The 15,087-nt window shown below is 33.3% G+C and overlaps 3 protein-coding genes across 3 annotated transcripts; 2 read left to right on the forward strand and 1 right to left on the reverse strand.

Annotated features, from left to right (window-relative positions):
- Positions 1–468: 468 nt before the first annotated feature.
- LOC124943939 lies at positions 469–1,413 on the forward strand. The gene is made up of 3 exons (XM_047484395.1): positions 469–935; positions 987–1,050; positions 1,237–1,413. The coding sequence occupies exons 1-3, from the start codon at positions 469–471 to the stop codon at positions 1,411–1,413; spliced, it is 708 nt and encodes a 235-aa protein (XP_047340351.1).
- A 4,607-nt stretch (positions 1,414–6,020) lies between these two features.
- Positions 6,021–7,052, forward strand: LOC124943940. The gene has a single exon (XM_047484396.1). It carries the CDS (start codon positions 6,021–6,023, stop codon positions 7,050–7,052), a length of 1,032 nt encoding a protein of 343 aa, XP_047340352.1.
- A 3,975-nt stretch (positions 7,053–11,027) lies between these two features.
- Positions 11,028–12,417, reverse strand: LOC124943941 (pelargonidin 3-O-(6-caffeoylglucoside) 5-O-(6-O-malonylglucoside) 4'''-malonyltransferase-like). Its single transcript, XM_047484397.1, has 2 exons — positions 12,073–12,417; positions 11,028–11,996 (listed from the first exon to the last, which is right to left on the reverse strand). Exons 1-2 carry the CDS (start codon positions 12,415–12,417, stop codon positions 11,028–11,030), a joined length of 1,314 nt encoding a protein of 437 aa, XP_047340353.1.
- Positions 12,418–15,087: the final 2,670 nt, after the last annotated feature.

A 15,087-nucleotide genomic window follows, 5' to 3' on the forward strand; every position in this document is an offset into this window, starting at 1 on the left:
CTGAATGTGATGAGAAAAGAAATTTGTAGTTGGATTTTTCATGTTTATAATTATATAAATTTATATATATATATATATATATATATATTACAATTGACCAAATGAATCTATGTTGAGAGGCACACCCAGACCTTTTCATTATTTATTTTAACATATCATCTCAATAAAATATACTCTAAATATAACAAAAGGAAACAAGCTCCCCACATCATTATAGTTTATAGGACACAACAAAGTACAATGACCAAGACCATACCAACAAAAACAATGAATACAAAGAATTGGTCACTTTCCAATTCTTAGGGTTTCTTTGATTATTTTGTATTTGACCTCTTATAAAAAAAATTATTATGTATAACAAATGACTACAAAATATTTATAGTCTTTAATATTTAAAAAAAAACATCAAAATTACTTATTATAAATAATTAAGCCCTAAAGTTTCATTTCCAAGATATCATATCCAAAATGGAGAGTTTGAATCTTAAACAAGATGAAGATGAACAAACAACAATAACCCATTTCAGCCATATCCATCCATTACATCTCACAAACATAAACAATCAATTCCAAACCTTAACCCCATCTAACTCCCCCTGTTCTGCCTGTAAGCTCCCCATTTCTGGCTCAATTTATTCTTGCCATATCTGCAAATTCTTTCTTCATCTCAAATGTGCTCAAATGCCACAACATATCAAACATCCTTTTGATCGTAACAACAATCATCTTCTTTCTCTCCTCCCTGTTTCTCCTTACCCAGGAGGTTGCTTTAAATGTGATGCTTGTGGTAAAGAAGGAAATGGATTTTCCTATAATTGCGGAATTTGTAGTATCAATCTTCATCTTCTCTGTGCTTCCATGCCTTTATCATCTTTCCATCATTCTCACCAGCATGAGCTTCGTCTCTCTTTCTTTCCACCTTATAAAAATAAAGGGTTTTTATGTGATGTTTGTAAGAAACCATGATCGAATTCGTGGTTATATAGATGTGATCATTGTGAATTCGATGCTCATTTGAATTGTGCCACTATGACCAGGGACGGCCTTAGGGTAAGCCCGACAAGTCCTCGTGCTAGGGCAGACCACTCCCCGAGCAGCCCATCTAATAAAATATATAATTTATATATGGATAAATATATATGATATACAGATAAATTTATGATCTTTAAACATAAAATATTGTAGCATATTGTTCTATATCTCGGATCAACTATACTAAGTGTTGCATTGTTGCAGGGCGGCGGCAGGAGTGGAGGGGAGATGTTGCGGGGTGGCAGATGCTGCCAGAATCTAAACTCTGATTTGGGTGGCGGCGCCGGCATTGATCTAAACTCTGTTTTAGGTGGCGGCGCCGGCACCGGCATTGATCTAAGTTCTGTTTTGGGTGGCGCCGTGGCGGCGGCCCGGATCTAAACTCTATTATGCGTGGCGGCGCCGGCATGGATCTAAGTTCTGTTTTGGGTGGCGGCGTCGGCCTGGATCTAAGCTCTATTTTGGGTGGCGGCGCCGACACCGGCATGGATCTAAGTTCTGTTTTGGGTGGCGGCGGCGGCCTGGATCTAAGCTCTGTTTTTGGTGGTATGGATTCAAGTTCTGGTGGCCTTGGGGGACTTTAAGGATTTGTTTGGATTCACTCAAATAATATTTTATTTGGTTGAATTTATATTTTTTTTAAATAAAACATGAAAATTAATTATTTTGTGTTGATTTACAAATGGATCATTCCAACTTGTTTGTTTTACATTCTATGCCAATCATTTTTTTATTTGTATATTAATGTAACTGTATTTTTATATGCATTGAGATGCTAAAGTTTGAGTTGTAATAAGAAAAAGAATAATTGTTCTTTTTTTTTTTAAATTTATTATATTATAAACATTAATAATTTTGTATTATATTTAACCTAACTAACTATTTTAGTAATTTTTATTAGGTTGAAACCTATGATAAATTTAAAAAAAATTCTTTTGGAGGTCGTCCTTAATAAAGGAGGAGCTAAGCTCTAAATTTTTTTTCATAAAATTCACCTAGACTAAAATAAATTTAAAATGTAGTTTCTTTTAGCGACGAAAAAAGATCAATAACATTATTTCGGTTGTTATTGCTCTCTTTTATAGTATTATTTTGGGACATCCGGGCTATAACTCGGATAGCTTTAATCATTTTTCCTTTCTAATAAAATTTGCTAAATTTCTCTCCCTTGGTCGGTCGTTGCTTTAATCATTTCTCTTTTATAAATAAAAAAACTTGTTTGGTTTGCCGGGTTGAGTGGTTAATTTGAATATATATATGTGAGAGTAAATGAATACTTGAGTCGGATCGTGGGTTAACCCGCCCATAAACTTGAAACGGTTAAAAATAAAATTAAAAATACTATATGTATGTTTCAAACTTGCAACATAACAAAACAAGTACAACTCTTTAACCAACTAAGCTAATAAGACTTATATTTTAAATTCAACACCAAATTTGATAAACTTATAATATTTATAACAATATAAGTTCAACTTTTTAACTAACTAACTAATATATATAAAAATAATAATGCTTAATTTGAATTTGTTTGGTTTGCCGGGTCGAGAGATGTTGTTAATTTGGATATATATGTGAGAATAAATAGATACTTGGGTCAGATCGTGTGTTGACCCATCCATAAACTTGAAACGGTTAAAATTAAAATTAAAAATGTTATATGTATGTTTCGAACTTGCAACCTAACAAAACAAGTACAAACATTTAACTAGTGTGATTAGAGTGTAGTTTTCCGAGGGATAATAGGTTGGTAACAAATGTGAGTGGTTAAAAAGTATGAATTAAATATTTGATTGACCAAAGTGTGAGGTCACGAGGTTAAATGTTGATTGAGATTGGTGGTTTATTTTCCTAGGAATAATAAACGCGTGAATGTGTGATTGTGATGTGGTTTGCCAAGTGATAAGAGGTGAGTAACAAAGGATCGTGAGGTCACAAGATTAGAGGTCGATTGAGATTTGTAGTTGGTTTATGAGGAATAACATGCATTTGAAAATGTGATTGAAATTGGTGATAGTTTATCGATGGATAAAAGACGTGTGGAAATATGATAAAAAGACATATGAAAAAATGTGAGTTATAAGATGTCGAGTAATTAACTAATTGGTAATAAATATTAAATACAAAATATATATGCATACACAAATTTATAAAATTATTTCAACAATCTCAAGTGGTCTAACGGTTAAGGTGTTCACATTCATGTTTAAGACTAGGTTTCGAAACCCAAAAACTGCAAATTTAAAAGTGAATAATATAACTATTTGAGAGTTCAATGTTAAAGAATTCATTCTTTAGTATAACTTTTAATTAAGGGATAAAAGACATGTGAAAGTGTGAGATCAAATTTATTGGTTGGTTTGACAAACATTTGAAAGTGTGAGGTCATGAGATTTAAGTCGGGTTGTGGGTGGTTGTTCAGTCTAGGGAGTGAAGTGACATGAAAAAGTTTGAGTCACAAGATGATGGTCAATTAGAGGATAAGTGATTGGTTTGACGAGAGAATAAGATATGTGTGATCAATTGGAATTGGTTGTTGATTTGTTAAAGTGTGGGTAAAAAATATAATAGGTGTGCGAAAGTGTCTGATGTCACATTGTGTGTCGAAGTGGTGGTAAAAAAGGTCACAACAATGGATACGAGATTGGTAATAGTGTAAAACACGTCTAACATTATTTTAGATAAGAGCAAAATGTATGACACAACTTTAAGTAAAATCTCTAGATCGATCTATAATAACTAACCAGATAAATGATGTAATTGACTTGATTTTTATTAAGAAGAAATTTACAATTCTTTAAAGGGTTTTTTAAACTCATAATTTTTTTTGAACTTTAGATATTTAATAAATTTTATAAATATATGTTAACATTAAATTTTGAATTAAACTTAATTATTATCATTTAAAATTAATTTTAAATTAATTAAATTTAAATAATATTCATTTTATCTAAAATAGATAAACATATTTTGTTTATATTTTTATCTTGCCAATACACGAAAATTCAGGCTAGTTAATATAATATACAAAGGCCCTATGTTCAAATCGAAATTATACTCATAAAAACTAAGTAAAACAAACCCCATAACAATTGAATAGAGTTCATAATTTGTTGTAACAAGTGTCGTGAATTCAATAGGACGATTTTAATGATATAACACTGATATAGAGTTATAGTGATTCACATTGTGTTTAAGTGTGTTTAAGGTAGTCTCTCATAAAATAAGAAGTAATTAAGTATATTACTTTACCTTTAAATATATGACATTATTTGGAGTTTCAAATAGGTAGTCATTCTTCTATCTATAAATTGTAATTTACTTTTTGATATATATATTGAAATCCTTTTTTTTATTTGTAATTTTTTTGATATTGTGGTATTTATGTACATTTATTTACTCGTAATTTTAATATATATCGAATAACATCACATCTCTATTTCTCGTAACACGAGTATACTAGCATTGAGTTTTTTTTATTCACAGGCTATTTCTAATTTTAAATATGACATAGATGAAATACAATATTTCTTTGATGAATCAGAATACTAATTTTTTCTGTAACATGTAGAGATGCGATTTATGCTCGCTTAGATGATTTGGACGAAATGCTGTTAGGTTTGATAAACATACGAGAAAAACATGAAAGATCTCAAAATTGTGTCTTATATTTATATTCTTCTGTTGAATAATATTCTATAGAATATCTTAAAGATAACAAGTATTTGGGTTCCTAACGGAAAAGTTTCAACAAAAAAGCTAATATATTAGGGTGAGCTTAAATAAATAGCGAGAACAATTTAGATAAAACGAGTGAATACGGTGAGCTTAAATAAATAGCGAGAACAATTTAGATAAAACGAGTGAATAAATATAAGTTTTACTATTTTAATAATAATTAAATAAACGAACAATGAATTATATTTAATATTTTAAAAAAGATTAGGGGGGTGAGGTCACAAGTTTACAGTAAAAAAAATGTTAAGTTTTTATATTTTCGGGGTGGGCTTCAACTTCACTCGAACTCCTACATAGATTCGACCCTACATAATATGCCATATTTCGTGATACAATCACACCAAATTATATTTATAATTCATTATTTTTCATTGAAAAAAATATTCTAGTGATTCATTTTAATGATTCAATGGATGACTTTATTATTTTAGGGAGAACTCAAAAACAATTCTAATCAAAGTTAATAAAACCTTAAATACTTTAAATTGTTGTAGAGAGTAACACATAAATTTAAGGGTTGAAAACTAAACAATAATTTATTTTTTACAAAACTTTAAAGTAAAAAAATTCTAGTTGAAAAAAATTAAATGTATCTTATTTAGTTATCACTAAGTATAATATTAAGTTATCCCATTCTAGCTCAGCCAATAAAAGATGAATATTTTCAACATCCTTAAGATTCCGGTTTCGAGTCCATCAGACACGACAAATTTTTCGTTTTAATAAATATGTTTGCGAACTATATGCTTAATTCTTTGTCCCATTTATTTGATGGGATTTATTTGATGGGATGTCAAAAAGTATATTAATATGAGTTTTACATATTTATAATTATATATATATATTTATATTTATGACAATTGACAAAAATGAATCTAAGTTGAGATGCACACATATTTTTTTTTCAGACCCTTTTCTTTATTATTTTCAACATATCTTCTCATTAGAATATACTCTAAATATAACAAATGGAAACAAGCTCCCCACATCTTTATAGTTTATAGGACACAACAAAGTATAATGACCAAGACCATACCAACAAAAACAATGAATAAAAAGAATTGGTCACTTTCCAATTCTTAGGGTTTCTTTGATTATTTTGTATTTGACCTCTTATCTAAATTTATTATGTATAACAAATGACTAAAAAATATTTATAGTCTTTACTATTTTTTTTTTTTTAAAAAAGACATCAAAATGACTTATTATAAGTAGGCCCTAAGTTTCATTTCCAAGATACCACATCCAAAATGGGGAGGTTGAATCTTAAACAAGATGAACATGAACAAACAACAATAACCCATTTCAGCCATATCCATCCATTACATCTCACAAACATAAACAATCAATTTCAAACCCTAAACCCATCTAACTCCCCTTGTTCTGCCTGTAAGCTCCCCATTTCCGGCTCAGTTTATTCTTGCCATTACTGCAAATTCTTTCTTCATCTCAAATGCACTCAAATGCCACAACACATCAAACATCCTTTTGATCGCAACAACAATCATGTCTTTTCTCTTCTCCCTGTTCCTCTTTACCCAGGAGGTTATTTCAAATGTGATGCTTGCTGTAAACAAGGAAATGGATTTTCTTATCATTGCGGAATTTGTACTATCGATCTTCATCTTCTATGTGCTTCCATGCCATTATCATCTTCCCACCATTCTCACCCCCATGAACTTCGTCTCTCTTTCTTTCCACCTTATAAAAATAAAGGGTTTTCATGTGATGTTTGTAAGAACCCAGGATTGAATTCGTGGTTATATAGATGTGATCATTGTGAATTCGATGTTCATTTGAATTGTGCCACTTCGAGAAACGAAAACCGTCTTGGACCAACTATAGTACATATCCCAAATATAACACCAATTCCTCCTCCTAGTCAGTCGCCGAACGTGATGACCATGATCACTCATGGCCTTATGAAGGGTGTATCGGAGGAGGCTGGTCAGCAATTATTTTCATTGCTTTCTGGCGGATTGTTACAGGGCAGCGGCGGGAGTGGAGGGGAGATGTTGCAGGGTGGCGGAGGCGGCAGCCTGGATCTAAGCTCTGTTTTGGGTGGCGGTGGCGGCAGCGCCGGCATGGATCAAAGCTCTGTTTTGGGTGGCGGCGGCATGGATCTAAGCTCTGTTTTGAGTGGTGGCGGCATGGATCTAAGCTCTGTTTTGAGTGGTGGCGGAGGTGGCGGCATGGATCTGAGCTCTGTTTTGGGTGGAATGGATCCAAGTTCTCTTTTGGGTGGTGGAATGGATATAACTGGTGGCCTTGGGGGACTTTAAGGCCTTGTTTGGATCCACTCAAATAATCCTTTTTTGGAAGAATTTTTAAAAAAAAAAATAAAATGTGAAAATTTTAATCATTTTGTGTTGATTTACAAATGGATCATTCCAATTTGTTTGATTTTCATTCTATTCTAATTTGTTTGCTTTTCTATTTAATGTATAAGAATGTAATTGTATTTTTATATATATTGTGGATGCTAAAGACTGAGTGGTAATTAAAAAAAGAAAATTGTTCTTAATTTTTTTTAGTTTATTATATTAAAATTATTAATAATTTTGTATTAAATTTAAAATAATAATCTAGTTTAGTTGGTTAAATTTTTTTTTAAAATTTTATTTGGTTGAACCTTAGTATGGTAAATTAAAAAAAAATCTTTTGTAGGGATCGCAAGATGGGTGGGTCTAGATAGTTGGCTAGCTTGCTCATTCAAATCGGACTTACCAAGGGCGAAGCTAAGATTTGAAATTTACTGGGATTGTATTTTTTTCATAAAATTCACCCAGACTACTAGTTTATCGTAGCTAGATTCTTTTAGCGACGGAGAATCGATCAATAACGACGTTATTTTCGTTGTTATTGCTCTCTTTTATACTAATATTTTGGGTCATCCAAGTTACGACCTCGGTAAAGCCTTATGACTTATTATAAGTAGGCCCTAGAAGAGCGTCAGTAAAACAGCCAAGTCAATCAGCAGCGGAGGAAGCGTCGTCTTTTATGCGCCGGAATCCCTTGAAGAAGCGCTGAAAGACTGAAGAACAATCGTCGCTACTAAAGAACAAACGTCGCTATTGAAGAACAACCCGAATGAAGCAGAGTTCATCAAATTGATCGAGGGAAGAGATTTGGTAGGTGCGGAGATGAGAGGGAGTGGGTAATGATGGCTTTATCATCTCCTTTGAGATGATTTCTACTGTGGGAATCTTCTTCTTCGTTGCTGCCATTGATGAATGAGAAAGGAAAGTGGTAACAAAAATTAAGTGAAAAGATATTTTTTGAGTTTAGATTATTTAAATATTCCAAACCGATACAGGCATATGTGTTGGTTTTGTTCTACCCCTTAGCTTATCTTATCAGCCCGTGGTGTTATTAATTAAAGATGAAGGAATTTTCTCTTTTATCTTCATTAGGCATCATAAATAAATTTTGGAAGTATTATATTGAAGATAGATAGATAGATAGATATGTTTTATAAAAAAAAGAAAGCGGTGACTTTTGTATTATTCATCCTTAATTTAATGATAATATCACATAAAGTATTCTCTAAACTCTCGGAAAAAAAAATTAAATTATCACTTTGATTGATTAGTGCTCTCAATAATACTATTTTTTTTCACCGACAGTAGAATTATGACACTTTTCGAGAGTATTTGTCTCCTTAGTGAAAATCATCACCAACAATAAGTAGACTTTAACGAGAGATTTTCCTCTTTTAAAAGTCATTTTTTACTTAGTTAGTGTATATATAACGGATTATGATACTTTTTATTCTTCTATTTATTTTATATAATAAATATTTAAAAGTTTATATAATTCGAATCATTCATAATAAATCTTTATTATGACGTTTCTAATATTTATTTTAAAAAGTCGCTTAAATCGGTCGGAGAGTTATTTATTCTTATGGAGGATTTACGTGTTTAATAACTTATTGGGTAACGAATTTGTATTTTTTTTCTTCTTATTTTCATGTTTATATTTTTTTTTTATCTTCATGTAATTTTTATCATTATTCTTAAACAATTTTTATTTATCATTTTTAATATATATGAACCAAATAAAAAAAATACAAAAAGAGTCCGGTTCTATCCTGATTATAGATTGAAGGATCAAATATTCAGAATTTTATTTTTATAGGTTATTAATACGTACTATCGACGACCTATTTTTATACTCAAATATTTAAAATAAATATATTCCATCTAATATAACGTTCATTCACAAATACTCTGCTATAAAATTTAAAATAAATAATTAATCCGCAAATCGACTTTTCTTAGCCTATTTCAAGTTGATTCAAACATCATTTTTAAAAAATACTCAAAATTCGAGCAAACAGATCTGTCCACAAAACCGACTAGAAAAAAGTGAAACTTTAAGTATAATATTGTTCGGAATTTTCAACGAAAGAGCCTCAGGGGCCATTCTTTGAAACTAAACACAACATTTTTTCGTATCCACAATGTACTAGCGTCAATATTATCTGCTTGGACTATACTATTTTATCTTTATGTTTTTCAGAAAAATGGTCCGTGAATTTTTATAAATAAAATATACTCTTAAACAAAAAATTGAATTTTGGAGGGAAATTCAAATTTATGCGCATCGCTGCATCATCTTCCCTGTCAACAGCGTCGCCGCGGCCTTCAACCGGATTCTGGAAATCCTCAAGAACATATTGAAGATGCTCTTGAGTTGGTCATCCAATTTCCAAAAAGTCCAACCAAATTGCCCCAACTTCAAATGGCCACTCAAAGCTTATTTCTTATTCTTTTGAGTGATTTTTGTTAGGTTGGAAATCTATGAGAGTCCTTTACATCTCTTTGAAAACGGATCGATGATTAGAATTTTAGATCTACATAAAATTTTAAAACAAGGCTAGCTGCCCATTTCAAAACTCAAAGTGACATTACTTCACTTAAAACTTTACAATTGTAGTAATCCAAACATGGTGATTCCCAATTGGAGAAGTTAGATAACATTCATACCGTTCGAATGACATCAGTGTCAACCTTCAATACCTTGATTAAGGGTTTGCATCAAACACAAAGTGATGCATGTTCAGGCTTCCAGCCTAGGAGCTAATCTAAGATAGGCTCCACGCCTCCACTTCTCAAGGCCATAATTTTGGTTACACTCAACCAATATAGATTTGTGACCTACCATTGAAAAAGTTTGCCTCTTACCTTTCTTTTGACACCAAGTTGTCTACGCAGTTCGACCCACAAACCACGTGAGGTCTCCCATACTGAAGTGTGTTCAAAATGGACAACTTGTGTTCATCCGACGATTGAAGGAGTTACAACCCATCTCATCCAACGAAATTGCTACTAAAATTGAAGCTAAGGTCCATGCCTTTCCAATGGTACTAATCCCCGCCTCTAATTCATCATGAATCGACAATGAGAGTCCGAATAAGACCACTGTCCATTTAGCCGAAATGAAGAAGGCAAAAATCATGTCAAATTCCTTCATTGACGAATGCCGTGCAATGTGTTCGATTTTTAAAGAAGATTACAACTTTAAAGTTGTGTATTTTGATCTGGGCTTTCCAAATTGTACAAGAACAACCCAATTAGTTAAGAGACGGCCAATTCCGTCTTTTACTAAAAAGCCCAATTAAAGTTCAATTATAAAATTGCCCTTATTCACTTGCTATAAATTAGGCATTTCGATTATAAAATAATTACTTATAAACTATAAAAATTGAGGGTGAAAAATGAGTGTCTATACTCCCTCCTCTTGAACGCCGTTCAGTGCTAACTCTGAGACTCTGAGGACTTGGTGGTCTTCTTTATCTAATTTCTTGAACTTTTGCTCGTGTACAACAAGAAGAGTTCTAAGTTCATCAATATCATTTTCCGATAACAAGAGAGTTCTAAGTTCATCAATATCATTTTCCGATAATCTCTACCTCTTCAATGGACACCATAACATACATAAATATGGTTGTCAACGTTCGCATGATCTTTTCAACCACTATACAATCACTCATAACTTCTCCATTACTTAGTATTTTGTTAGCCACAATAGTAACACTAGGAAAATACTCATTTATTGACTTAAACATAGTCGTTGTCAACATGAGATTATAACAACCTTCATTTTGACTTTAACCCAACATTATCAAAATTTACTTAAAAAAGCCCATCAAATCCAATATTGCTTTAATTAAACGCAAGTTGCATCAAACCCAATTTCTAAAATACACATAATTCAATTATTCATTACACAAAACCCCAAACTTAAAGCAATTAATCACCCATATGTAATGTAGTGATGTGATCACAAAAAGAGAGAAGAGTTGGGTTCTTCTCAAACTTGTCCATTGTCTCTGCATTTAGCCCAATCAATGCTTCAATTCCTCCATTCTGCCCATCAAGTAATAAAATGTCATTGAAAATAGATCGTCCTCTTAAAGAAGTCATCCAAATGGGTCTGCCTAGACCCAAATCTACCTCATAAAAAGGCAACCAACACCAACTTATTATTATAGTCATATTCAATTTAGATGGAAAAGAAATCTCTTTCGAAATTTGCAGCCCTTTCTTCTTGCCATATTCCTCATCCATTTTCCCTATTGCCTCTTTTATCAGACCCAAAACCACCCGTACCTCCACCGTCAACGGTGGAGCAACAACATCCACCGTTGCTACTTTTGTTATGTTCCCTAATGTGTTAGAAGGGAGAGGCGGAGACATTCTTTTGCGAATATCTGCTGGTAATACAAGTATGTGCTTCGTCGGTGGTCCGGATGAACAATTCATTATGGTGTGCCAAATGAGCGCCGTCAAAGATGTGACTCTCGTCGGAACGATGTCCCCTCCCGACAGCTCTTCCTTCAGTCTTGTTAAACTCGAAGGATTGAAAACAAACTTTTTCACTATCATTTTCTGTTCTTTGAAGTTGAACGATGGACGGGTTAATCCTGGAACGGAAGGCCATATTCTAGGAGCGTCGAAAACAGGTCCTAGAGGAATCAGTTCTTTGAAACTCGATTCGCCGGAGATTAAGATTCTGGCTGCCGCCGACCATAATTTCAGGAAGGAGCTTAATGTGGCTGCGTCTGATATCTTGTGACAAATACAAACTCCGACTGTGACTTCCCCGGAAGGAAATCGGGTTATTTGAACAGCTAGAATCTCATCTTCTTTTTTCGTTAAATTATGTTCCTTGCTAACTAGTTTTTCCAGAAAACCCATATCTGGATTCTCGATCGCATCCTATTAAAAACAATAATCATCAATAACCCACATATTACCAAATCTTAAATTAAAACTCAATATTATCAAAACCCACCAAAAATTCACCATCTTCGCCGCCGACAATGACGGCGGTGGTAAATTCAGCGCCGGAGTCGTCGCAGTCAATCAAGGCATCCTCCTCCACGAACTTTCCGGCAAGAGGGTAGTAATGGGTCAAGGTTTCGGATAGTGAACTTTTGAGGACTTGAATAACGTCATTAGTCTCGCCGGCGAGTGGACGATTGTAGAAGAAAACGACCCGGATGTAGCTGAGATCGACCAATTGATCGAGGGAAGAGATTTGGTAGGTGCGGAGATGAGAGGGAGTGGGTAATGATGGCTTTATCATCTCCTTTGAGATAATCTCGACTGTAGGAATCTTCTTTTTCGTTGCTGCCATTGATGAATGATAGAGACGAGGAAACCTAAAAATATACAGGTCCTTAAATAACCTTCCAATTCTTCATCAAACCAACTTTTTTTTTTGAGATAAGGATGAGAGAGACTATTAATATATATATATATATATTAATGTGAGCATGCGTCGCATCACCATTTATTATTTTGAGTCATCACCATGTATGCAGTACACATATGTGTTCTTAAATAAAGAAGAAAGAGAAAATTCATCAGAACCTAAATTTTGCCTCTAATAAAGAATAATATCTTTAAATATTATAAAAAAATCAAAGCGGTAACTTTTGTCTTATGAGTTTGTTTGATCTTTGCATTTTAGGGTTTTTTAAAAAAAATTATTTAAAATTGAACTATTAATTTATCTATAAGAGAAATTTTTTTTTTTTAGTATTTTAACACTAAAAACTGATATTTTTGAAAATATTCAAGAAAACAACTTATATTTGGGTTTTTATAAAAAATATGCTTATACATAGGAAAATGAAGATAACCATCCAACTTAAACCAACTTAAATGTATTTTTATTTTTGAATGAAGAATAGAGATAGTGATAGAAATCATACTGATAAAGAGAGAAGAACTAATAATACCCAACTGTCATGATCCATTTCAACTTAAAACGCTTTTATTTAAAATTGAACCGGGGACATTTTATTCTTTTAAATCGACTCTTATCACTAAAGTATCCACCAGTTAACTGTATTTATTAGTGTATGTTAGAATCGAACCACAATAAACGATAATAAAGGTGAAAAGGAAAAGCGAACACCAAGAATTATGTGGAAAACCCTTACGAGTGAAAATCACGGGCAAAACAGAATGTTTCACTATATCGAAGATTGTACAAATTTTGGTGGGCAAGATAAAACGGAATAAGAGAAAAGGCGACTGTATTCTCTATATATTGTCTAACCCTAAAATACAATGTAAATTAAAAGGGGTCAGACCCATTAAGACTACAAGTCCATACAGTGCGGGCAAAGCCCGCTGGTCCAACAAGAATTCGGGCCACAAACTCTAACAATCTCCACCTTGAAACGAATTACAATCTTTGATAGCATAACCACAAAATCAAACCTCTTCCACCAAAGCCCCTAAGGGCATAACTCAGCAATGAAGACCAACCAAGTTCAAGCAATGCTCAAACTTGGTAATAGAAAGTGACATGGTCATCATATCTGCAGGATTATTGTGTGTACTCACCTTGCTCACAACAATATCACCACGAGAAATCATATCACACACAAAATGATACCGTACATCAATGTGCTTAGTCCTCTTGTGAAACATCTGATCATTCGTCAGAAAAATAGCACTCTGGCTATCACAAAAGATTGTAGAAATATGCAAATCATCACTAAGTTTTCCAAACAAGCCTTTCATCCAAATTGTTTCTTTGCAAGCTTCTGTAATAGTCATGTACTCTGCCTCTGTAGTAGACATAGTAACTGTAGCCTGCAACATAGCCTTCCAACTAATAGCGCAACCACCAACACAAAAATGTAACTAGACAATGATCTTCTCTTATCAAGATCTCCAGCGTAATCTGAATCAACGTAACCGACAACTCCATCTCTACTTTTCCCAAACTGTAAACAAACATCAGTAGAACCACATAAGTATCTGAGTATTCACTGAGCTGTTTTCCAATGTTCCTTATCAGGGTTTGTCATATATCTACTAACAACACTAACTGCATATGCTAAGTCAGGCCATGAACAAACCATATCATACATAAGGGAGCCAACGACACTAGAGTATGACACTCGCGACATATAATCATCATCACTATCTGACTGTGGTGACAGAGAAGACGAAAGTCTAAAATGAGTAGCTAGTGGAGTACTTATCGGCTTGGCACTTTGCATGTTAAACCTACTAAGAACTTTCTCGATGTACCTCTTTTGACTTATGTACAATTTACCAGCCGATCGATCTCTAAGAATCTCCATTCCAAGCATCTTCTTTGCTACACATAAATCTTTCATCTCAAACTCGCTACTCAACTGTGCTTTCACCTTTTTGACCTCTCTCTGATCTTTGACGACAATTAGCATATCGTTAACATACAACAACAGGTAAATGAACGACCCATCATCACATACTTTAAAGTAGACACAACTATCGTAACTGCTCCTCTTGAAATCACAAGTGGTCATAAATGTATCAAATCTCTTATACCACTATCTCGGTGACTGTTTTAAACCATAAAGAGACTTTTTCAACTGACATACGTAGTCCTCCTTTCCTAAGACTATGAATCCCTCTGGTTGCTGCATGTAGATGTCTTCCTCAAGTTCTCCTTGTAAGAATGCAGTTTTTACATATAACTGCTCAAGCTCAAGATCGTGGAATGCCACAATACCTAGTAAAGCCCGAATAGAACTATGCTTCACAACTAGAGAAAATATATCAGTAAAATCAACACCTGGAGTTTGACTATATCCTTTTGCAACAAGCTTGGCTTTATACCTGACTTTTTCAATTTCTAGTGTACCTTCCTTTCTCTTATACACCCACTTGCAGCGAACAACCTTCTTGCTCTTTGGTAGCTTCACTAGATCCCATGTAGCATTCTTGTGAAGCGATTCCATTTCTTCCTACATAGTGATCATCCACATACCAGAGTTTTCGCAGGTAACCGCCTCTAAAT

The sequence above is a fragment of the Impatiens glandulifera genome, chromosome 6 (assembly GCF_907164915.1).
Source record: "Impatiens glandulifera chromosome 6, dImpGla2.1, whole genome shotgun sequence".
In the NCBI taxonomy this organism is placed as follows: domain Eukaryota; kingdom Viridiplantae; phylum Streptophyta; class Magnoliopsida; order Ericales; family Balsaminaceae; genus Impatiens; species Impatiens glandulifera.

Coding starts and splice junctions, on each gene's coding strand:
- LOC124943940 (XM_047484396.1), top strand. CDS start 6,021: ATGGGGAGGTTGAATCTTAAACAAGATGAACATGAACAAACAACAATA.
- LOC124943939 (XM_047484395.1), top strand. CDS start 469: ATGGAGAGTTTGAATCTTAAACAAGATGAAGATGAACAAACAACAATA. Junction 936..986: donor CCACCTTATAAAAATAAAGG/GTTTTTATGTGA, acceptor GTGGTTATATAG/ATGTGATCATTGTGAATTCG. Junction 1,051..1,236: donor TGACCAGGGACGGCCTTAGG/GTAAGCCCGACA, acceptor GCATTGTTGCAG/GGCGGCGGCAGGAGTGGAGG.
- LOC124943941 (XM_047484397.1), bottom strand. CDS start 12,417: ATGGCAGCAACGAAAAAGAAGATTCCTACAGTCGAGATTATCTCAAAG. Junction 11,997..12,072: donor GCGAAGATGGTGAATTTTTG/GTGGGTTTTGAT, acceptor TGTTTTTAATAG/GATGCGATCGAGAATCCAGA.